General features: G+C 42.3%; 1 protein-coding gene across 4 annotated transcripts in view; it reads left to right on the top strand.

The window, feature by feature from the left end:
• LOC147019673 (calcium-dependent secretion activator 2-like) overlaps positions 1-24,211 on the top strand; it is a 100,786-nt gene that overhangs the window by 2,874 nt on the left and 73,701 nt on the right. For 3 of the 4 annotated variants that reach the window (XM_085894294.1, XM_085894293.1, XM_085894295.1), the window contains exons 2-6: positions 5,692-5,805; positions 14,514-14,813; positions 14,987-15,067; positions 16,092-16,304; positions 22,888-23,009. In XM_085894294.1, coding sequence (XP_085750420.1) covers positions 5,692-5,805; positions 14,514-14,813; positions 14,987-15,067; positions 16,092-16,304; positions 22,888-23,009 — 830 coding nt within the window. The remainder of the gene's footprint in view (positions 1-5,691; positions 5,806-14,513; positions 14,814-14,986; positions 15,068-16,091; positions 16,305-22,887; positions 23,010-24,211) is intronic. The other variant, XM_085894296.1, reaches the window with a different exon arrangement.

Raw genomic sequence — 24,211 nt, 5'->3', positions numbered from 1 at the left:
CGCTTGTGAAAGTGAAGGTGGTTCGGTTCCAGCGACGAGACGACACCAACGACCAGCGACGAGATGACACCAACGACGAGAAAAGTGACCCCCACACTACTGCGAGTTCCACACAGACTTGCGTCTTTTATAGACCGGGGGAGGAGCCTGTATGCAGATTTTAGGATCAAAACACGATTGGAGGCGGGGCCACGCCACCCTCTGTTCAGCCATTGGTGTGGAAAAAAGGGGCGTGAGCCTCTTTTGATCTGAATTCCTTCCTGAGAGGAATTCGCATTCATCGCGCTTGGAGGCGGGGCCACACCGCCCGACGCTCGCCCATTGGACGGAGGAAAAGGGGCGTGAAGCCTTCCTGATCCGAATTTCTCTCCCGTAAAGGCATCCATTGCACTCGCGGCTTGCTGCGCTTGGCAGCAATCACCGAACGGCTTCGGACATTACGACGTTCGGTGTTGACTGGTGGTGGGGTTGATGGTTGTGGAAGGAGAAAGGCGAAGGTGGTGGGGGGTTTGCTGTGGTGGTTTGGTGGTTGGCGGGCGTCGTTTGGGAATAGCGGTGAAGCGATGTTTGCGGGATGGAGTTGTGGAGGTAAAGAGGTGAAGGTGGTGGTGTTTGAGTTGTTGGTGGCTTAATGGTCCAAAATAACGATAGAGAAAAAAAACTGGCTAACTCAAAGCGTCGCAGCCTGGATGAATCACACATATTCCCTCTAAACAGCAGGTGTGGGCTAACTACACATGAACTTATCGATATATCTCACTTGAGGACCCTTTATGGTGTATTGCGAATTTCCACAGCCGTAACAATATATATTTTTTTATTTTTACGATTTCCCATCCCTTCATAGAATGACCTGGAATATATGTAGGGGGGAGGGGGATTTGTTATGGGGGATTTGTTATGTTTGCTTGAGGTTGAGTGGAGAACTAAATTGAGAAACTTAAAATTTGGAAATTTTTTAAAAATCTAATAAATAAATGTCATTTTCTGTTTGGCGGTGTGTGTTTGTGTGTGTCTGTGTTTACCGCCAATCGTGCCAAAACTACTGGATCAATTTATACCAAACTTGGCACATGGACCAAGTTCGACCTCATGGTGAACATGGGTTACTTGGTTTCATCAGTTAAGTAGTCATGGGTGTTCAGAAGGGAAGGTCGACCTAAATTCTCTATGTAAATGTGTATTGTATAACGCCACCTGGTGGTTGCAGCAGAGAGTACTACAAGTCACCTGTGGAGATAACTTGCATTTTTGCACTGTACACGTCCCCAGAGAGTGGGAAGCCCCAAAGCCATCCTCCACTAATCAGGAGAGGCAGGCGTGGGAGTTCGGAGGGAGGGGGAAGGTGCGAGGGGAGGGACCGCAACGCTGGGTACCCCCTGCTAGTACAAAATAAATATATTTGATAGCCGAAGCAGACTGCATACTCTAAACATTTATCATCTCCGTGTGAACAGCAAGGTCTGGCTTGCTCACTCCCTGATCACACAGCACCTTTTTACAATAGCCTTTTGTGTTTCTTTGGGAACGGAAAGCAAACAACTTGGTCCATGAATTGTGATCCTCACCAAAAGGAAGGTGGATACTTTGAGCTCTGGAATGTCTCCGTTCCACCTTCTGAAACCAGAAAATAACATCGCTCAAATAAATGCATGGAATCTGATTTAAGAAATAATTGATGTCACATGGTTTGGCAGCCATATTGGATTTAAGAAAAATATTAAATGTTTTCTCTGGAACCACTTAATCAAACGATATGGAACGTCACAATTATGATGTAGTTGTGATGGGGGATACATGTTTTAAATTTCAACTTGATCGGATGCCTAATCTGGCAGCCAGAATCATTTAATTTTTTGATCTGGGTTCTTTTTTATTTTTATTTTTTGAATTGGGTCCATTTGTCTGTGCCTGGATGGGTTTTGGGGGTGGAGGAGTAGTATATGAAATGTGAATCCTATCCAGGTTCCTCCTGATGATTTCATCTTTGCTTTTTGCTTGTTTGGGTTCCTTCGATTATTCCAATGCAGGCCTGTACCTCCTTGGTCTTCCATTTGTTTTGAATTGAATTTATTTTAATCCCAATCTAAATTTAATTGAATAAAAATTAAAAAAAAAAAAACGTCATGGGTCAGGGTCAGGTGTCTGATCAAAGTGGGGTTGCATCAAAGCAGGACGTCTTAGTACTCGGTCATCACTTCCAGTAGTTATAAAGTGTCAGTTCTAATTATCTCTTAATTACATAACACCAGTACACAAAATACACCACACAAAACAAGTCCTGGCGAGGGTCTGCAATCTCTGATTTCTCTTTTTCTTGTTTAAATTTAATTGTATGTTTGGAGACTGTGGAACACAAATCACCTTCATAATACTTCCAACAACCATGCATTATATCGATATCTACGTTTACATTTTTTTTTTTTAAAGACTAAGGCGACACTTCCAACCAAAAGTAAAAACTAGATCGACTCCGCTAATTTGAGCAAAAAAGTGAAAGCAGACCCATTCTAAGGGCAACATTTCGCCGGCTTCATCAGGCACAATACATCTGGTTTTTACTTTTGGTTGGAAATGCCTTCTTCTTTAAAATGTGTAATCTCAACCGTCCCAATCTTGTGTGTATATATATGTGTGTATATATATATATATATATATATATATATATATATATATATATATATATATATATATATGTGTATATATATATATATATATATATATATATATATATATATATATATACACCCATCATGAGAGGGAACAGTGTTGGAGTGAAGTAGACGGCCAACAGCTATGCGATTTAAACTTCCAATTATTATTATTTTTTTTAATCATCTTGAAAATCATTATTTTGTTCAAATTGAAGTATATACTAGAACACTGCACAGGGTATCATTTTCTATGAACTACCTAGTTGATAATGTATTTAAACTTGTACACCCACGGCTTGGGGAAGATTTGTGTGAAGTTTCCCCTCGATCTGTCCAGCCGTTCCGGAGAAGATTTATTTTAATAGGTTTTAGGGTAAATCCAATATGACTGCCAAACCATGTGACCTCTGATGTCATGTGTGTGAACTTTTTGTTCCTCATGGCTAGACGGTCATACGTGTAAAGTTTCCCCTCGATCTGTTCAGCGCCTTCAGAGAAGAAGACTTTTGAAGGTTTATAAAAATTTTTTATATAACTGCCAAATAATGTGACTGATGACATCGTCATTTCTATTTATTTATGTGGACCATTTTATCCCGATATGAACCTTAAATTTTCATACTGATCATATGCAATTGTGACGTCATAACGAAGGCACCTATGATGTCATAAAATATCACCCTTATTCCCCATGAGGAGTACTTTCTTTGTGCCAAGTTTCAATTTTTTTTCTTTAGTGCGGTTTCAGAGATGGAGGTCCAAAATGTTTCCGTTTTTCCAACATGGCTGCCACACCACGTGACCTGCTCCTGTGAGGGGTCGCCACAGCGGATCATCCGCATGATCCGCAAAGTGATTTGGCACATGTTTTACGCCGGATGCCCTTCCTGATGCAACCCTGGTCGCCTCTTACGACACAGGGATATGGTACACCTATTTTAACCGGGGTATGCACCGGCCCAGTACACTGGTACTCATTTCGCCGACCTCGGAAGGATGACAGGCTGAGTCAACCCCCTGGTGTATTAATTCAGTGGCCCAACGGGACTTGAACTCAGGACCTTTCGGATCCCAAGCTACTGCCCTAACCACTGCGCCAACACACCAGGCGCCGCACCACGTGACCTATGAGGTCCTAATTATAAATAGAATATGCTACATGAGTAGTTACTCCGATTGTGAAAATTGTATCAATCAGACAAGCGGTTGCGGAGAAAAATACTAAAGTTCTGTGGAGACAAACTGATCTACATGCAATACCACTTCCTTTGGTGAGGGTAATAATTGGCTAGTTGAATTCATTGACCTGAAATATAAATCATCTCCAAATTTCAAGTCAATCAGATGAAAATTGAGGATTTTAGAGATTTGTTGAGCTTTGGCCAATGTTGACCTTTTGACTTTTTGACCTCAAAAACAATCTGCTTCTTGCTTAGCACAAACTCTACCATGTGGTGAAGTTTCATGAAGGTCAGTTTAAAATTGTGACCTGTAGGCTATTGACAAACGGACCCAAATGCAACACCTTTTCCTTCAGAGAAGGAGGAGGAGGAGATTGGGACCATACTCTGTGCAGAGCGTTAGTGCTGCTTAAGCAGTCTCCTTGGCTATTGGGCACAATCCTGGACGGGTCACCACTCCGACACAGGATACCAGCATATTGGCACTCATTTTGCCGACCTCAGAAGGATGACAGGCTGAGTTAACCCCACCTGGTATTAATTCAACAGCTGAGCGGGATTTGAACTCTGAACCCTGGGATCCAAAGCCCACCACCCCAACCATTAAGCCAATACCAGGCATGTGAGGGTAATGAAGGTTTTAAGTGTTTAAATGTATAAATTCTGTTCTTCTAAACCGCCGTTTTCCCCAGTATCTATTACACCACCCTAACTAACACGTTTTACCAGTTCTTCTTGCCCGTTTGTCCTTTATAACGCCCTTTAAAACACTAAGTTTCTATTTCGTTTGACTGCCAGACACGGACAGTAAAACAAAAATTAACTCGCTCCTCTCTGCATTTGCATGGTCAGCACAAACTCGGAGACAAAGTATGTTAAAACAGCAAACTTGTCTTCATATTCATGTTCAATATATAACATTCAATTATATCTTTGCTGTTCCTTGATCATAAACTGATGAGACAGGCATAAACCAGACACCAATTCCTTAACCCCTCCTTTTGCTTTGCTTGCATGGGGTAACCATAAAAGTACAAGATTACATGTTTCGCTGTGGGGGATGAGAATGCTTTAAAAATGAAAGTGTTGCTCATTCTATATTTACAGTACACGGATTAACATAAACCATTAAACTTCTCCACCCTTCGGCCAAACCTCATCAATGTAATGCTGTCACTCCCAATGGATTGATTTGTATAAATTTGATTAACTCTTCATTCATTCATTCATTCGATCTTTCATTTTGTTTGACATTCAAAGTCTGGTTCTCAGGTGGCTGGCAAGGGCAAGGCAAGGCATTTACAGATCGAGAAGGGTCTTGATGAAGGTTAAAGTAGTCAGGTAGATTTTCAAGGGAGCAAGATCATTTGGGATTTGGACAAGTCGCTGGCACAACCAATTGTTTATTGTGTGTTGGAGGGTAAATTGAAGGAAGGATAATTCTCAAAGGTAACTGCTTTCAGAATGATAAATGTTCACAAACTGAATGCAAACTCAGCAGCCAGCTTCATGAATGGTCTGCTCTGAGACGCAATGTTTCCTGGCGGCATTGTATCTGAACAATGATCTGTAAGTGCATCTTGTGACTACCTCCACCATGGTGATTCAGTGGAGATTATTGAGAGGGTGATGGCTAATAGAAAAAGTTTTCACGACATGTGCATGACCGGTACCCCTTGGGTCGGACCTCAACATGGACGACTTTCTGAGAGCAAATGTTTTGCTCCTTATTGTTAAGTGTGTGCAGACCTTAAAGCCAGAGGTGTGTGTGTGTGTGTGTGTGTGTGTAAGAAGTCGTAGCCTTGTGTTCGAGTACAATTGTAGCCAGTTTGAATGTTCCACCTGTGCTCCTGCAGATAAGCAAGCAACAACTATTTGCATTCAAAATAAAAGTTTGGAACTTCCTCGAAGAGAAGTCCAGCAACCCTACTGATGAAACTTTCTTCTCCATCGTACAGGAATACTACGAGGTACGTGGTATTTGGTCACTTTTGTTTTGCGGTTTGTTGGTAAAGGAAGCTTGTTTTAACCTTTTGAACCCTGAGCTCCTTGGACTTTCAGCTCCCCCACCCTGGGCTCCCTGGAGAAAAATAACTGACAAGTTGAAATTTGTTTTATTTTGGTTGTCTGCCTTTAAAAATGTTTTTCTAGCCCTGTAATTACAAATAAATGATATTCCGAATCAAAGACTGTTGTGCTTACTTATTTTTATGAGTTTATCGCCAATACTCAACGTCGTTGTGCCAGTCAAACCATCAATTATTGCCCAGCTTTTTGAGACGTAAGGATTACTCATTTTCACGATCATATAATAGAAAAGTCTTTATTTCCTCAACATATCAGCTTGTCCTTTATGTACTGTTTGAACGACAGTTTATGAGTGGGGATCTTTCCCTCATCCAGTGAAAGTTCACAATCTGGAATTTCTCAATCAAATGAATGAACACTGGGAGGGTCTTGCCCAGCTGGGGATCATCTTGATTTACACAATGTAGGAGAGACCAGATTGCAGGGAACCGGTCTCTTGTCATGACCTTTGGAAAACCAGGTGTGTAAATAAGCGTAGCGTCCCTAGACCGCCAGTACTGCTTGTACCTATCTTTATGTATCAACATTTCAAGGGAGACTCAGAGCCCCAAAAATGCCTTCAACTGTGCCAAAGTAAGAGGCTTTTGTTGGAAAGATTTTGCTGCATAATTGTTTGATTTGGCTGTAATCACACGTTCAACTTGGTGATTAGTCTTTGAGAAGTAAATCCCAAAGAACATCATCTCAGAACGAGCCAAAATAGTCAAGTGGAGTACTTCACACATTGAGTGCATTTTGTAAATTTGAGGCCCTGGTTGCTCATTAGGTGTAAACTGGTGTTCATTGACCCCTGCAGTGACTCTTGTCCATCTTGGGTGGAAGTCAGGCCTTGGTCCATCCCCTCTGTGTCCTCTGCCACACCCCCTACCAACACCTCTGAGAACTTCCCCAGTATTGTCGTCCTGTCGGTTTCACCTTCCCCGTTTGAAAAGTCGTTCTCTGATTCAAATTCACTCTCATTACCATCTATATATTAAGACTGAAGGACCAATTTTGTGCTCCTTCTCGCGGTCGCGTCACGTTTTTCTCGGTACTGTGACGGAAAGAAACTTCGTACCTGTAAGAGTGCATCGCACATCGTGGCAATCATCAAACTTCAACTCTGAAGTAGAATAAACACTTTTCGTTTTACATTCATTTACATGGCGACGTGTGACGTCACCGCTGAGAGGCGTTAGGATGTCATGACGTCATCGGTTATTCGCTGACGCCATTACGTCCGTCGTCAGAAAATTACTGCTGAGAGGTGTAATTACTAATTCCACTCCTCGAAAATAGCATCTGCAATGTAAAATCCTCTTCTGCACATGGTGACTTCCTCAGAATGTGAATTTGACACAAAAAATGTAACAAGAAACATTGTACAGTAGACGCCGCTATATAAATCCACCATGGGACCACGCCGTTTGGATTTGTTGAGCGGAGAACCTATTTTCAGCCACCTACTGGATAGATAAGACAAAAAGCGAATGTCGTTAAACACTGATTTATGCTACAAAAACATTGATTTATCAAACGGTGACAAGGTGATTGTTCAAAAGAATCTCTCCAAGGTCGCTTGCTTGGGAGGGAAGGTTTTGCGCAAATGTTCCTTAATTGAATCCATCACGTGGCAGAAATCGGGATGGGCAAAACCTGAGAGCTGCAGTCCCCTGTCCAATTTGGCGAGTGCCGTCCGCATCTCTGCCGCTGTTGGCATCGGCTCGGGTTCGTCCCGTCGCTTTCTTCCCTTGGCTATTCGGATTCGGGGTCGGAGGGATTCAGGGTCGGAGGGATTCGAGCGGCGGCAGGATTCGAAGTCCGTCACCAGTTGCTGTTGTTGTTGGTTTTTTTTGTTTTTTTCACTCTGCGGAAGCGCATACTACATCAAGCTTAGGTTGGACCGCTCACGTGCCAAGCAGGTGGATTTATTAAACGGCAGATTTCTCGATGTAAAATTCCGTTCCAACTCATTTTGGTCACAATCAGAGGCTGCATTTTATAACCGTGGATTTATAAAGTGGCGTCAACTGTATCTTCTATCTTGTATCTTCTATCTATACATTAATACTGAAGGACAAATTCTGTGCTCCTCCTAGCGGTCACGTCACGTTTTTCTCGGTACTGTGACCTGGACTGAAAGAAACTTCGTACCTGTAAGAGTGCATCGCACATTGTGGCAATAGTCAACTTTCAACTCTGAAGCAGAATAAACACTTTTAGTTGAGACGGTGGCGAGGAGTGAAGAGGCGGGGGCAGGGGATGAAGAGGCGGGGGCAGGGGATGAAGAGGCGGGGGCAGGGGATGAAGAGGCGGGGCAGGGAGTGAAGAGGCGGGGGGCAAGGTAAGCAAATTTTTGGGCAGGGGTAAGCAAATTGAAAGCGGAAGACCGGGGGGGAAATGGGGTGGGGGATGAGTGTGCGGGGGCTGGGGTGAATTAGGCGGTGTTGAGTGTGAGGGGGTGGACAGGGGGCGGGGGCAAGTGGGGCGGGGAATCAAGAGGCGGGGGGCGGGGTAATTAAATTTTTGGGCGGGGTTAACCAAACTGAAGGCAGGGGCGGGGGATGAGTAGGCGGGGGCAAGCACGCCCTGTCCAGTCCATGTCCCTCGAGTGTGGGTGAGCCGGTGAGGGTGGTTGAATGAACGGAATCCTTCTGTGACGGGATTTCGGCTAGTAATCATTATCATCGATACCTTCCTCATCTGAGCTCAAGACCTCATCAACTCGTATCACATTTCAACTCATTTTGGAACGATTTTTTTTTTTAGCGAGAAACCTTCAAAAACTTTTGTGAATCTCGTGCCAAGACTTCCACAGATCATGCGCTTCACCGTGTTCACGAGGATGGGCCGACTGGCACGTGTATCAAAGCGTGTGCACGGCAAAAACCTCCTCCGTACTCGCACTTCGGACGAGACTCTCACAGCGCACATGCCGGGACCGAACAGGAAGCGGTGGGAGAACAACCAAATCGTCGACACAGCAAAAGCCTCCTTCAAACTTCCTGAGCAATTAGCGGTGACGCAGACCGAAGATCAGGTGCAATACGACTGAGCCGCAAGTTGCTCAGGAAGTTGCTCTTGGTGTGCATGTGACGGCTGGTTACTGGCCGACTGGTCAGGTTTATGGAGGTTTAAATAGCGGCCGATAAACCTGCCGCTCGGGTATATGGATGTTTGAATAGCTCAGGAAGTCTGGCAACATGAAAGAGGGTTCAAAGGGTTGAGAACTGTCGTCGGCTTGAGCAGGCAGGGTTGAGGTGCGTGATTTTATTGAAGACATAAAAATGTGAACTTTTGTTTTTGAAGCTTCTGGAGGACTGTATTGTCTTGACTTTTAAAGAATGCCAACTTCAGATGTCAAGAAAACGTGTAAATAGCCGTGCTTGGAAGATGTTACAATGATGATGGATGACGAGGAAATTGATAATATTCCACAAAGTCTCTGGATGCTGCTGTGCCTGATTGTTATGGACATTTTGCAGCTTTGATGTGTTCCCATGTCTATTAGAATTAGAACTATGAAATGAGGTTGACAAACTACATTTGCAGAGATGTTAAGTCAAACGGGAGGCCATTTGGCATCCTCCATTGGGGGTTTGAGACGTTAATCTGGAGAAACCCTTCCAATTGATTGTGTGATCTTTGTTTGCTATTGACGGAACACGGGCAGGAAAGGCTTCCTCACATAAATAGGTCGATCAAAAGGAAATTGTTATTCATTGTAGTTTTGGATTATACTGTACATGACAGGTAGAACTCGCTCAGCAGGGTGCAGGTGAACATTGTCTTCGGTGATCGGTGACTTGACAAGTCCAACAGGACTTCACCTGCCTCAAGCAACAGATTACTGACAGGTGCAAGATGTGGGATCCATAGGGTTGAGCATACAACCATACTTTTTTTGAAAGGAGTGTTTTTATGGCCAAATTTCACACTGATCACGAATCCGTTGAACTTTTTGACATAGGATGATGTCTTAGGTTGGTAAAATGTAAAAATTCAAAATGGCCACCAAATTTAGCCACTTTTCAGGTAAAATTTGATAATTATGGCTTACTAGGGCATGTGATATTAGGGTTGGGGACAACATCGACTTTTTCTCTGTTGTCCCGTTAAAAGGAGTGTTTTTTATGGCCATTTTTCACGCTGATCACGAATCCGTTGAAATTTTTGACCTAGGATGATGTCTTACTAAGACACATCATTGGTCCTTCCTTAAAAAAAAATTTTTTTGAAGAAGCAACAGTCAATGATAAATGTTACTTTGCAATTTTGCAGAATATCTTTGTAATTTTGCAGAATATCTTTGTCCCTGGATTACGATGACTGAATCTCTCAGATACCACCACCTTCCAGCAGGATGATGCCATTCCACTTCGAATGTCCGACTGTTCTTCCCAAACAAGTGCATCTGTAGACGTGGACCAATTGCTAGGACACCTTGTTTGCTGCCCTGTCCCGCTCGTATTGTAAGCAATAACGAACCGTGCTTCCCCAGTTGTCTTGGGTTGCTCACCTGCATTTGACATTTCATTTATTTATTTTCATTTATATATTTTCATTTATTTATATTTTAATTTAAGGATTTTCAGCTTTCTCCGTCACCCAGAAGGTACCGATCCTTCATATGTCAGTAAGCCGGTTAGTTAGTGGTTATAATGAGGTTTATATAATTAGATCGCATTTACAATTTGCTTCTATCATTTGTGTGCATCCAAAGCCTGTATTAACATTTAAAGTTGCACAAGGACTTCATGCACAAGTTTCACATACATTTAAAAGAAGCCTGTGCGATGATCAGTGACGACTCGTTTTACCACTTCAAGTGCTCGTTCGTTTTTCTCCAATAACTCTGCCTAAACCAGAAACATTGCTATATCGTGCTTTACGGTCAAGTTTCTTCAGAAGTCCATCACTTTTGTTATTTAATCGCAGGATGTTGGTGTAGGGTCTTGCAGTGAAACATTCAGTGCATTCAGCTTTTCAAATATATCCAGGTAGATAAACGAAGTTTGAAAACATTTTTGAGTGGGATTATGTTTTGCATAAACTGAGCTGATGTCAAGAAGGTTCTTCTTTCAAATCTTAACAAACTCATCGGAATGTTTCCTCAACATATTGACCAGACTTGGGTTTGTGAAGGCAACGAGTTACAATTCCCACAATTGCAAGGCATATTTGGGGACCGTCTGGAACCCTCCCCCCCCCATCCACTTTCTCAACAATCCTCTTGAAGGTCTCTCAAGCTTTTGGATCTCACCATCTGCCATGATCTCTCCTGGGAAAGCCACATTTTCAAGCTGGCCTCCAAAGCCAGTCGCCGACTGGGCATCCTCCGTCATACAAATCCTTCCTTGGCACACCTGAGCTCCTAACGTCATACAAAGCTGTCATACACAGCCTGATTGAGTACTGCTCTCCACTCTGCGGTGGTGCTTTCGCCTCGCACCTTTCTCGGCTTCACGCTGTGGACACTAAGGCTTTTTGGACCATTGGTATCTTCCGCAATGAATCCGAGTCTTTGGGTCTCTCACTCTCTCACTACTGGCTGGTTGGTGGTCTTCATCTTCCACTGTCTCCTCTCCAGCCTTACCCCCCCTCCCATTCTGTCTGTGCTCTGTCCCCTCTATATTCACACAGGGTACTCAAGGTCTGCCACAACCCTCTTATGGTGAAACTGCCAAAATCAAGAATCACTGCTCACTTTAACTCTTTCATTTCTATTTTTTCCCACCTCTGGAACAAACTCCCACACTCTCTTCAATCCCACTCTTCCCTTCAGGTATTCAAAGCAGCTGTTCACCACCCTCTCATATCTTCTCCCATCCAAAACCATGACCTTTTCTACCCCTGTTAATCCACCCCGAACCCACCTCCTTCATATTCCCTGCCTTCCTTCCTGAAAGTCCCTGTAATGTCCATCTTGTGCACCCCGTGTTCCCCGCCCCATCCCTCTCCCGTCCACAGATCTCCTGAAGTCCCCGTTCTCTACTGTTGTTGTGCTTCCCTTTCCTGCCCCTCTTGTCTCCTGCTCTTTGTTACATGTTTTGTGTGTTTGCTCTTGTATGACCCTCAAATAAGTACAAACAAGAAAAATCCCCACACAAAATTAAGAACTATCTCAAATTTATGCTAAAGACTTCATAAATTTCATTTTACTTGTGATTTCCAAGACCGAGTTAACTTCCAGTTGGAATGTCTTACAAGCCAGAACATCTCAATGGGTTTGATATGTGTAAATAACATGTGATGACACGTTCAGAACTTCTGCTTTTAATTTTGTGTATTTCATCATCAAAACACCAACACGGCAAGAAGTTGTCAAGATTGCACTATATTTATTGCCCTGATGTGTTTCCTTCAAACTAATTGTAAAGCAATATATTATCTTCAGACAGGTTCACAGTGGTGGGTACCTCAGGTACATAAGTAGCTGTGCTGAAGCAGAGACTCACCTATTGACAGACCCAGTTGTAAGACATATTTGTGGTTCATTAAAACATTCGCTGAACCATGAAATTGTAAATCCTACAATATTTACTCTTGCCCCAGGGGGTTGCAAGACTATTGCAATGTCTGTGTCTGTGTCTGTGTCTGTGTCTGTATATATTCTCGCTTTAAAAATGTTTTTCCCTGCAACTACTTGCCAGATCAATGCAAAACTTTAAACATTGGAGGGATTCCCCATGGAGAATATTTTATTGATAACTCTGCCATAATAGGTCGCATGGTATGGCAGCCATATTGGAATAAAGGAAGAACTTGGGACATCTCCGAAATTGCTTGATGAAGAAAATTCAAACTTGGCATACGTCATCAACTACCAATGTGGTATATCGGGCAATAACGATGATGTCATCAGTGAAGTGGTATTCCAGCCATAATTGGTTGAATCAAAATCCTTTTCTGAAAAATCTGAAACTTCATATAATATGGTCGATGACCCAATGTGAGTGAAGAATGAAATTTATGATTCCATAACCCATTGTATGCCTGATGTTGGCTTGATGGTTCAGGTGGTGGGCTTGGGATCCTAGGATCCTGAGTTCAAATCTCACTCGGCTGTTGAATTAATACCAGGTGGGATTGACTCTGCCTGTCATCCTTCTGAAGTTGGCAAAATGAGTGCCAGCTTCTGAAGTTGCTGGTATCCTGGGTTGGAGTGGCGACCCGTCCAGGATTGTGACCAATCGCCAAGGAGACTGCTTAGGCAGCACCAACGCTCTGCACAGAGTATGGTCCTGATGGATGGGTAACCCATTCCAAGAAACCATGTGACGACATAAGGTGCATGGATGATATGAGTATGTGGGCCGTAATAATAGCGTGTTCAGTTTATGATGGTATTTTTGTTCAGACTAAATGCTCGAGGTGAGACTACCCACTCTACCGAGTGCTGTTCTAGTTTGAGAAGTGTCTATTGGTTTGTCTATGTTTGACTTCTATGCACTCCTGAATAGTTGGATGGAAGGAGGTGAAAACTGGTGGTTGAATTTGGGGTGGGCTTGGGAAGGTTTTTACTTATTAAAAATCATTTGTAGCTCTGGGGTTCAGGGTGGAGGGAGGAGAAAATTCCCTCCAGGTAAATATGTGTGGCATAGCACCAATCGGTGTTCAGGGGCTATGACAAGTTGTAATAAAATGCACCGATTCTGGTCAAGTTCTGGGGGAATTATACTATCAGTGAGGTCATGTTCTTCATTAATATAATTACAACTGCAGGAAGAAGGAGTATGTCTCACACTGCATGGATTTTTTATTGTTGACATTTCAGCGGGAAATTTCAGAGCAAGCCATGAGTGCTCTTTCAGGGACTGTTGCTTGCTTGTTTCATTATATGTTGTTGACCTTTTAATTCCCACACTTTCTGTTGACTTGTAGAAATGGTCTGCATACGTTTTTAGTTTTACTGGTTACATGCTATCTTGTGCAAACACATCCATACATGGAACACACTGTGGATATTACTCATTTTTAATCAAGTATCTAAGTCATACTGTAAGTAGTCCTCAGCTCAACTTTGTGGTGTTGCAGTCTGCTCTGTTCACGTCGCTGCTTGTGTGGCTTGCTTCTCAATATCTGTTTCCCTGGCTTCTCCATTTGTGTTAGTGATATGGTGGTTTTATTTGCTTCTGCATGAACCAGCCATTGATGCGCTGTAATAAGAGCAAACATGACAATGTATAGTGTAACACTTTATGAGTTGTGATTGATGTGGAGCCAGGAATGCGAACCACAACAGTGCTTGGATATTGCCAAACTAGATCATGCAAATATCATCCTCTTTATCACTTGACTACAACCTTGATTATAAATTATTGTCTACAAATCTCAGATTGTCTCCAAAACTGAATTTGCTGGCAACATCACTGACTCTGGCAGCAGGCTTTGTCCAATATGTGAGCAATGGTTAAAAAATTTTTTTTCCTTAACCCCTCATGTCTTGTTGCTCCAGAATAAGTTCGGTTTCCCTTAACCATTAGTTTGCAAATAGATGGGATAGATCTTCCTTGGGGCATCTATGACTGACTGCAACTACTGTGCACAAATGATGATGTACCATCACTTTCAAAATAATGACCAAGAAGTGTGATGTTTGTGTGGACAGGTGTTCCTTTGTAGCCGTAAGGTGGAACAAGCATTTGAGGCAGGTGGTTGGTCATCCCATGAGCTACGCCAGGCATTTTTCCGCTGCGTGGAACGTGGGCTGCAAAACTGTGAGACAATATCTATGCGAGAAGTTATGCAGAAGACATGGATGTCAAAGTTTGAGGTCCTGCTGCAAGGGGTAGCAGAAGAGTCAAGTCCACATCAGCCTTCCCTTGGCAAGGATCAGCTCCTTGAAATGTTTCAGAAGGTCCTTGGGATACCCAAGCTTGAGCATCAGCGCATCTACAATGCATGCCAGGTGAGTCAGCAATTCCTTACCTTTTCTTAATTTTCTACCCAAGTATATGTAGAAGTCAAGTTCCATGATTGCAGTTTTTTTATTCTCTCTCTCTCTCTCTCTCTCTCTCTCTCTCTCTCTCTCTCTCTCTCTCTCTCTCTCTCTCTCTCTCCCCTTGCATGTGTATCCTACAGTTGGACAATGCAGACGAGCAGGTGGCTCAAATTCGACGGGAGTTGGGTCGGAGGCGAGAACGAGCAGCATTTGCTGCCAAGGTCTATACTTTCCTCTTTTAAGGTCGACCATTTCGGCCTGTCGATTGAATATGTCTCTTATTGGTGATCTCAGCACATTTGTTTTGATATGCAAGGTATGAAAAGGGCAGAGGGTGCAAGCCCAGAATGGAGGCGGAACATTGTTCCTAATAATTCTCTTTACCTTTCACTTGACTGTACTTTTTGAGAAAAATCTTGTATGCAAGTTAAAAATACTTAGGAAAGCCAATTTCATATTAAGGAAAGGAAATATACCCCAATACTCATTGTTAGTGGTAACAAAGAACCACAGTGAAGGAAATAAATGAGACGATCAACCACAATTTTTTATTATCATTTTGTATATTGGTTGCATCATTGCTTGGAGCGTGGCTGTTCCTGGTACTCGAGCATCAAGCTGGTACTCATTTTGCTGACCTCGGAAGGACGACAAGCTGAGTCAACCCACCTGGTGCTACTTAACGGCCCGATAGGGGCTCAAACTCAAGACCCGATAAGATCTTATGCCAGCCAGTTTGACGATTAAGTCAACACTCCGCTTAACCACACTTTACAGATGGACATTAATCGGGATGTTTTTTAATTTTTATTTTCTTGTCAGAGAAGTTTTATTTTCCTTTACAAAGGCACACCTAAGGGGCGTGTGAAGAGGACAAGGTGGAAGTTGTACGTAGCAAATTGCGAGTGTACAATCACATGCATTTACAATAGTACATACCTCATCTGCAAATTACTTCTCGGCCATCTCCTTATCCTTTGCAATCAAATGGTAACCTTGGGTGATAGTACAAAACACTTGGCATCGGCTAACAGCCATCAACATTCATAATGTCTGACTGACCAAAATTTTGTTGAGTAAGATTATGACTTAACAGGAAAAATTTAATTTGGTGGAATGACCAACATTTAATTTTGGATTGAAGACGTTGTTTCTGGGTTCATTATAAATTGTTTGCTTGTCCCACATCTTGAATTATGCCATGTATCAATCACTCATGTTCAATGATATCCTTCTATTTTGCAGATGAAAACATTTTTGGATAGCAATATGGAAAAGACTTATGTAGAGGAAGTGAAAACATCCATTCAACAACTGATTGATAATCTGGAGAGCCTACCCCTGGGAAAAGGAGGCCCACGAAATCGACTGGTTCAACATCCGGTGGTGTCTGGCGATATAGCAAGCGGTGGACGAACGCTTGCCAAGTACAACATAAACATTTCCTTCTCGTTTGAGGTATTACTTGTTACAGGCATAGGACCTGCCTCCGAACTAAGGAAACTGTGGCAGGGGGCACATATTCATATTTATAGCAAACTTTTTGATGGTGAATATCGTTATGATGGGGACGTGTAATTTTACGTGCCCCAGCAAGTCGAAACAGGAATTTTTTTTTTTAAACATTTAGTTGAGAGGAGTTCCCGAAAAGGATGTTCCTTGCAACTTGAGTCAAACCTTCTTATAAATGAGTCTGTTTTTGTTATTTATTTTTTTCATATTGCTAAATTCACAATGGCTTTGGGCAAATCCTGTGATGTTAAAGAATATATGTGATCGAAGCGGTCTGATGACCACTTTATCGTTAGGGATTCTTTTTGTTGACCAAAGTTGATATTGGTTAATGCTTTGTTGTTGGAATTGTCAAAATGTGATAAAACTAGAGTCCATTGAACTCTTTACCCTGTGCAGTCTTGAGATAAATATAATAATAATAATATAAGTAGAGGAAAAATATAATCCAACAAGAACATTGGCAGGGTTGATGATTTTAAAATGCTGTAATATTTTGTACAAGTACTGTTAAACAGAAGGGTTTTGAAAGTGGTAGAAGTCGATTTGTGTTTTACAGTGTTCAGGTATATAATTCAATTTAAATAAAATAAAGATTTTAAAGGTTGTAGCAAAATAAAATTGGGAAGTTTCTCACCATTGATGCAGCGTATTTTACACCACCTTATCTAACACGTCACATTAGTTATTCGTGCCTGTTGTTTGTGTCCTTTATGACATCCTTAAAAACAGTACGTTTCCTGTTTGGAATGATTTTCAATTTTGTTTGACTGCCAGAAAGCCAGACAGAGATTTTTTTTAAAAAGTGTAACTCCTCTGCAAATGTTCGATTGGGACGAATTTCGAGCCAAAGTACTGTTTAACGGCAGGTTTGTTTTCCGATTCATGTTCAAAATATAACATTCAATTGAAATGAAGTTGCTCCTCGATCATATACTGACGTTTGGAGACAGGACAGACAGAAGTGAACCAATTGCTTAACTCTGCTTTTCGCTTCACATGAATGGGGGCAATAAACGTAATCACCATAATAATCAGTAGCCCCAACCAGGCATCCTCACTCGAAGCCCACATTACCAAGGAAGCCAGCCCCTCCAACCAATGAAATGTTGAAAAGTTGTCTGTATTTTGTGAGTTGAGAGCAAGTTGCAATTAAGTGGTGTGCAGACTACAGTGGCATGTTCAATTTTACAGCACAGACAGAATGGGTCCTTGTTTGGCTCGAGTTTATGTTGATAATTATTTTTGAGTGCAGGTGGTAACCGGAACGAAGCCAAGATAATGTTACTCTGGAGGAGTTTGGGATGGTTTGTTCAGATGGATGGATCACGGTCTGTAGTTCGTTGAGCATTGTTGTAACGCGATGGTGGTGATGTGATTGGGAATGTGTTTTTCCGAGATGTATTTAAACATGGACGTGGCACATCTGAAAACATGTTGTCGTAAGTTGCTGGTGAGCTATTTGTGTCTGAGAGGGTGTGGGTGATTGGACAAGTGGTGACATGGTTGTTCTGGCGTTTGAGTGGCATCAATGGAATGTGTGCTTTGTTCTGTATTTGAGGTTTTGATGCATTTATTTTGGATTATGGCCCATGCCAACTTGGGCTAGCATAGTTGATAGCGATTTGGATAAAGTATGTGAAAATTGTGAGCGGTTCTTTTTGTGGACCAAACTTGATATTGGTTAATGCTTTTGCTGTGTTGAGTTTTCAGTCGACTTTGGCTATCTTTTGTTGTATATATTTAGTGAAGGTCATGTGAGGGTCAAGTGTGATTCCAAGTATTTTAGGGGAGTTGTTGGTTGTTCATTATGTTTGTTGGATGGTCGTTGGATTCTCATTTGATTTGGGTTAAGACGATGATTGTTGATTTAGTGAGCATGACGTCACGTTGGAATTGTGTTATGTACTGATGGAGGTAAGCAAGTGGTTGTATTATGGTGTGGTCTTGTGCTGCTATGGAAATGTCATCTGTGTAAGGATTGTCACATGTGGAGGAGGTTCTGGCACGTCATGGAGAAAGAGGTAAAAAGGTGCTGGGGGAAGGACAGCTCCCTGTAGGACGCCGTTTGGCAGGTTTTGATATGATGAAAAGGTGTTGTTGATTGTAACACATTCTTGGCTGCTTGAAAGAAAGTTTGAAATCCAAAGTTGATCATTGTTGCTCATGTTTGTTGTGAGAATCTTTTGTGTTGGTGTGTGTCTAGATGCAGTGTTGAAAGCTTTGTCAATGTCGATGGTAGTGGATGTGGTGCATTTTTGAGGTTTGAGGTTGATAAATCCATCAAAAATGGACTGCATTAAAGTGGTGAGATAAGTAGTTGTGGAGTGCAGAGGTCTGAACCCATGTTGGTGGTGAACTCGAGGAATATATGGGCTAAATTAAATATGGGAGATAATGAGGCACTCAAGGACTTTGGTCATACAACAGAGTCATTATTTAGAGCAGTAAGAGTCGAGGTCTTTGGGATTTTTATTCGGTTTTAGAATGGGAATGATTGTGCCCTGTTTCCATTTGCCTGAGATAATATTGTAAAGCCATGTATAGTTGAATGTTTGTTACATTCATCCTTTCTGTGTTGTAGCTCTTCCATGGGCCTTGACCATAAAAAAGGGGGGGGGGGAAATGCTTACTTGCATGCAGTATGCTAATAATGCGGGGTCAGTGATCGCTAGCTCATATGGCCTAAACAATCTCCCTCGTCCCCTCTTTCTTGCCTATGTTTTGTGCATCATCAATTATTTATTTATTTCAGGGCAGGCATTGGTGAGCTTTGTAGCACTTCTGGCCATTTATTCAGGAGTATGAATGACTGCTACAGGACAACATGTTTAAACAATATCGGTTATTGATTTGGGAGAATTTCAGGCTGTTCATCTTGGTTGAATGCACATTTATGTATTTTTGTATTTGCATGTTTATCACCATCACTCAAACCGACAAACTTGAACCATACACATTTCAAATGACAGAAATGCTCAGCAATTTTCTTCCTCTTCATCTTTTTATTTTTTTATTTTAAAGAAGACTCATGGAGGAGCGAGGTGACAAAAGGTAACCAGAATGACTGCATTGTGGTCACAACCTCCGACAAAATCCGGTAATTGGCCAATTTGGAAACGGGCATTTAACGCACTCTTAAAAGTTAAACAGCGCGATTGGGATACACACATCGAATATGCTATTAAAAGATTAACTCAACACCTCTCATCCATGTCAGCCTCCGCCACGGTTATATCAGGACGAGTTGATTCGTCACGTGGTCATGGATTGTTTCACCCCAACATGGGGCCGTTCAAAAACGATGTAATGCTATTTCTAAGGGAAGATGCATTCTTCCTGACATTGCATTCTGAAGTGCTTGATTAATCCTTACTAATAATTTGTATTCAACATGATTAGATTTTTTTGGGGGATCCCTCGTCATGAGTAACACTCGACCCAAACAAAGCCAATGGAAATTTGATGCGACAAACCCAGGCAGTGTATAATCAGCAGAGGCCTTACAGGCCTGATGTCTTTGGGCCATCGGAAAACCAAGATGGTGGCCGTATTGTTTTGTCTGAGTGCCATGGTAGGTGGAGTCAAGTGACAAATGTGGGTGGGGTCCAGCAGCTGTCTGGTGCACATTACAAAAAACAACTCGACAAGAACAACAAGAACACCAACTACCACTTTGAGTTCATGTAGACCTGCAAGAAGGGAAAGTTGGGATAGAATAGCTTCAGGAAGGTATTTCCACAAGTGTGAGAAAAGAGGAACAAAAGAGTCGGGGATAAGCTTGAATTTTGAGTTTACCAAGAGGGGGTTTACTGAAACAATGGGTGCACCTTGGAGTTGGTGAGGGTTGGAAGACTGACAGATAAGAAGCTAAGCCAGAGACAGGGGGAGAGGGGTCTAAAACAGAAGGGCCACCAATCTCTGGAGATGAGAGCAACAGGTGTTGTGCTTCAACCTCATCACGGGAGATGCTAAGGTGAAACTTGCAGCTTGAGGTTCCACATAATCCAGGACACAGTTGTGATGCTGAGGGGCCACAGGGAGACAGAGAGACTTGAATATTCCATTGAGCTATGCACTATTCCTTCTTTATTCATTAAAAAAAAAAAATCATATCACAGGGTCAGACATTATAGAAAAAGGTTAATGAGGTAGAAGGAAATGAGCAGATGCTGAACATGCATAAGAAGAATAACAAGATCAGCTTGAGTTAAGAAGCTACAGATGTTAATGACGGTAATGGTTGACAAAAATTGAAAAACTCATCGATGTAATGACCTCCCTGGACATAATGTTCTCGTGTTATGGGGACAACATGAGATGGTGGTGGGTTACTTTCTTGAAGGATTAAAAAGAAGAGCATTATCATATGGATCCAGGAAGGTCAACTCTCAGAGAGAAGAAGTAACACAATTTCATTCTTACTGATGACTCGTCCACAACTGTATGATCCACATCAGTGGAGTCATTAAGGAAGACACACACACACACACACACACACACACACACACACACACACACACACACACACACACACACACACACACACACACACACACACACACACACACACACACACACACACACACACACACACACACACACACACATAGATAGAAAGTCTACACCTCCTTTCATATTTTTCACCTTTTGTTGCCTTGTATCCTGGAATTAAATTGCATTAAATCAGACTTTTTCCACCTTTTTTTACACATCGTAACCCACAACTTACAAGTGATAAACAAATTGTACAAATTTCAGAAAATTAATTAAAAATACAACACTAGAATATCTTGGTTGGATAAGTGTCCACCCCCCCTCCCTTTGAGTAATACTTGGTGGAAGCACCTTTGACAGCAATTACAGCTGTGTCTGTTGGGATTGGTTCTTTTTACCAATTTTACACACCTTGATTGGGTAATATTTGCCCATTGTTCTGTACAAAACTGTTCAAGCTCAAATAAGTTGCGTGGGGAGTGTTTATGGACAGCAATCTTCATGTCATGCCACAAATTTTTGATTGGTTTAGGTCGTGGCTCTGACTGGACCATTAAGAACATTCCTCTTGTTGTTCCTGGGCCACTCCAGTGTAGCTTCAGGTGGTTGTCATGCTGAAAGGAGAACTTCCATCCCAATTTCAGCTTTCTTGCAGAGGGCAGCAGGTTTTCCTCTGATTTTTTTTTTTTTTTTTTTTTCTGTATTTTGCAAAATCCATTTTCCCTTCTCTTCTGACAAGTGCCCCAGTCCCTGCTGATGAGAAACATCCCCATAACATGATGCTGTCACCACCATGCTTCACAGTAGGGATGGTGTTCTTTGGGTGATGTGCTGTGTTGGGTTTGTGCCAAATGTAACGTTTTGCATTTAGGCCAATAAGTTCCATCTTGGTTTCGTCGGACCACAAAACTTTTCGCCACATGACTTCAGAATCTCCATAGCGTTTTTTATTTATTTATACATACTTCAAATGGGACTCAAGGTGGACTTTTTTTGAGTAATGGCTTCCTTCTTGCCACCCTACCACACAGGCTAGACTTGTGGAGTGCATGGGATATTGTTGTCACATGCACACAGTGACCAGTCTTTGCCATAAAGGCCTGTAGCTCTTTCAAAGGTGCCATTGGCCTCCTGGTGGCCTCTCTGATCAGTCTTCTCCTTGCTTGGTCATCCAGGCTGGAGGGACGGCCTGATCTAGGCAAGGTCTTGGTGGTACCATACACCTCCCACTTCTTAATGATTGTCTTGACTCTGCTGTAAGGCCTTTGACAAGTCCTTTGAAATATTTTTTTATACCCATCCCCCTGATCTATAACTTTCCACAACTTTATCCTGGAGGTCTTTTGAAAGCTCATTGGTCTTCATGGTTGAGTCTTTGCTGTGAAATGCATGAGCCAGCAGAGGAAAACTAAAGGAACAGCTGATTTTATTCTGAAATAACCACATATTAATAACTTGAGTCATATACCACTTTATATGATAATATATTCAGTGATAAACACTTTACCTGATAGACAACACGTCCATAACCTGATAGACAAACACTTTACCTGATAACTGTGATGGCGTTTGTAATTAGTGCTCAAGTTTCTTCCATTCTTCTAAAACCTTTCAATTGCATTTAATTTATGCCATTTTAATTTCTCTGCAATATTTGTTGTACTGTCTGATTCTCTGTTTTCTGTTTGCTTGTTTCCTTGTGTCCTTAGTCCACCTGTTCTTCATTGGTCCAGAGTCGATGAATTGGTTTCTCACCCTCTGGACTCTTCTTAAGGAAATTTTTTTTTTTTAAATCTCCTTTGATTTCTCATGAGATTTGCTATGTATCTGATGAGATTTTCATCAAATCTCATTGAAATTGTAATTTTCAATGTCCAGCGATTTCTGTGCCATGGAGTATATTCCAGGGTTTTGTAAAATACCTGCATTAAAAAGTATGCCCTGTAGACATGCATGAGAAACACTTCCTACTTGTTCCTCTTGAGCTAATCGGTCTGTCCATATCATCACTTATGTACGTTTTGGTTCCTAGGTAGTGGTGATGGAAGCTACTGGGCTTGTTTCAGTTCCATCTGGAAAACAAGTTTACTGCACCATGGAGATGGAAGGTGGTGATAAGCTTCAAACAGAAGCTGTGGATGCAGACAAACCTAAGTAAGCAAACTACTTTATTTTTCTCTTCTCCTTTTTAAACGCCCGATATATATATATACACACACACACACATCGGTGCTTATTATGTGATACCGGTCGTCTGTCTGTCTGTCTGTCTGTCTGTCTGTCCGTCCGTTCCTGTCCGCACTCTAACTCCCAAAGTTTTCAACTTTCACGTTTCATAATTGGCACATAGGTACAGACTGTGGAGACGGTGTGTCGTGACATATGTTCGTCATCTACAGTGGTTGCCATGGCAACCAGGATGCTGTTTTCCATCTAGTAGCACAATTCTGTATATACCTTCTTGTTCTTCATAAATTGACGTGTTTGAATTTCTAATTGTGTGTTTGCGTGCCACAGAGACTTTTTCGGGTGTATATTGTGCTCACTTGCACTCTTGTTATTATTTTGTGCTTGCAAATAAAACCCATCACTTCGCTGATGCAATATTAGGAGGGGAGGGGGAGAGAGAGAAGGGGAGTGGAGAGTGTGGAAGGGGGAGCAGAGTGATGAATGGGAGGGGGGGATGGCGACGTTTCATCACACATCACTATACACTCCGGGAGGTAAGGGGTATGAGGAGGGGGTAGGAGCAAAGAGGATGGGGAGGAAGGAGGGAAGTGGGGAGGAGAAGGGAGTGTTCTGGACTTGTGTTTGGTTGTGGGACTGGAAGGAAGGAAGGAGGGGTGGACTTCCATTTGGAAGGGTGACTTGAGGGGAAGAAGGGAGGATGGTTCCATCTGCTGGAATTGGTACAGGATTGAATGAAATGGGGTATGTTAAAACAAGATGTTCAAAAAGGATAGCAAAACCACCAGTCACTTTCAAACAGCTTGTACCATTTATAAAGAGATTATAACATGGGCTTCCCTTGAGTTATGCAACTCGAACTTCTGCTGCTGCCTTGTTTACCTGCTCTGGAACTGGATCTCTCTGGGGGGGTGGGGGTGGGGGTGGGGGGTTCACACTACCCGGATTGCCAAAGAACGTGCGAACTGGAAAAACGAATACCTCTCTAGCAGCCGAACCTGCCAACAAGCCCAACCCCACAGTCCAAACCCTGAAACCCGGCTCTGGCCACGAGATCCAAGAGCCCATCACACCCTAGCTGCAATGTTTATAAACACCTGGAGATTCCAGTGTTTCGTGCCTTTATTTAATTTCACCACACGTTTTACAACCAAACTGTGATCAGCCCC

This window comes from Eptatretus burgeri, chromosome 9, assembly GCF_056783735.1.
Source record: "Eptatretus burgeri isolate ZD-2024b chromosome 9, Ebu_testis_v1, whole genome shotgun sequence".
NCBI classification, from domain to species: domain Eukaryota; kingdom Metazoa; phylum Chordata; class Myxini; order Myxiniformes; family Myxinidae; genus Eptatretus; species Eptatretus burgeri.
Note: the sequence above shows the minus strand (reverse complement) of the source record. Positions and strands in the feature narration are given on the sequence as shown.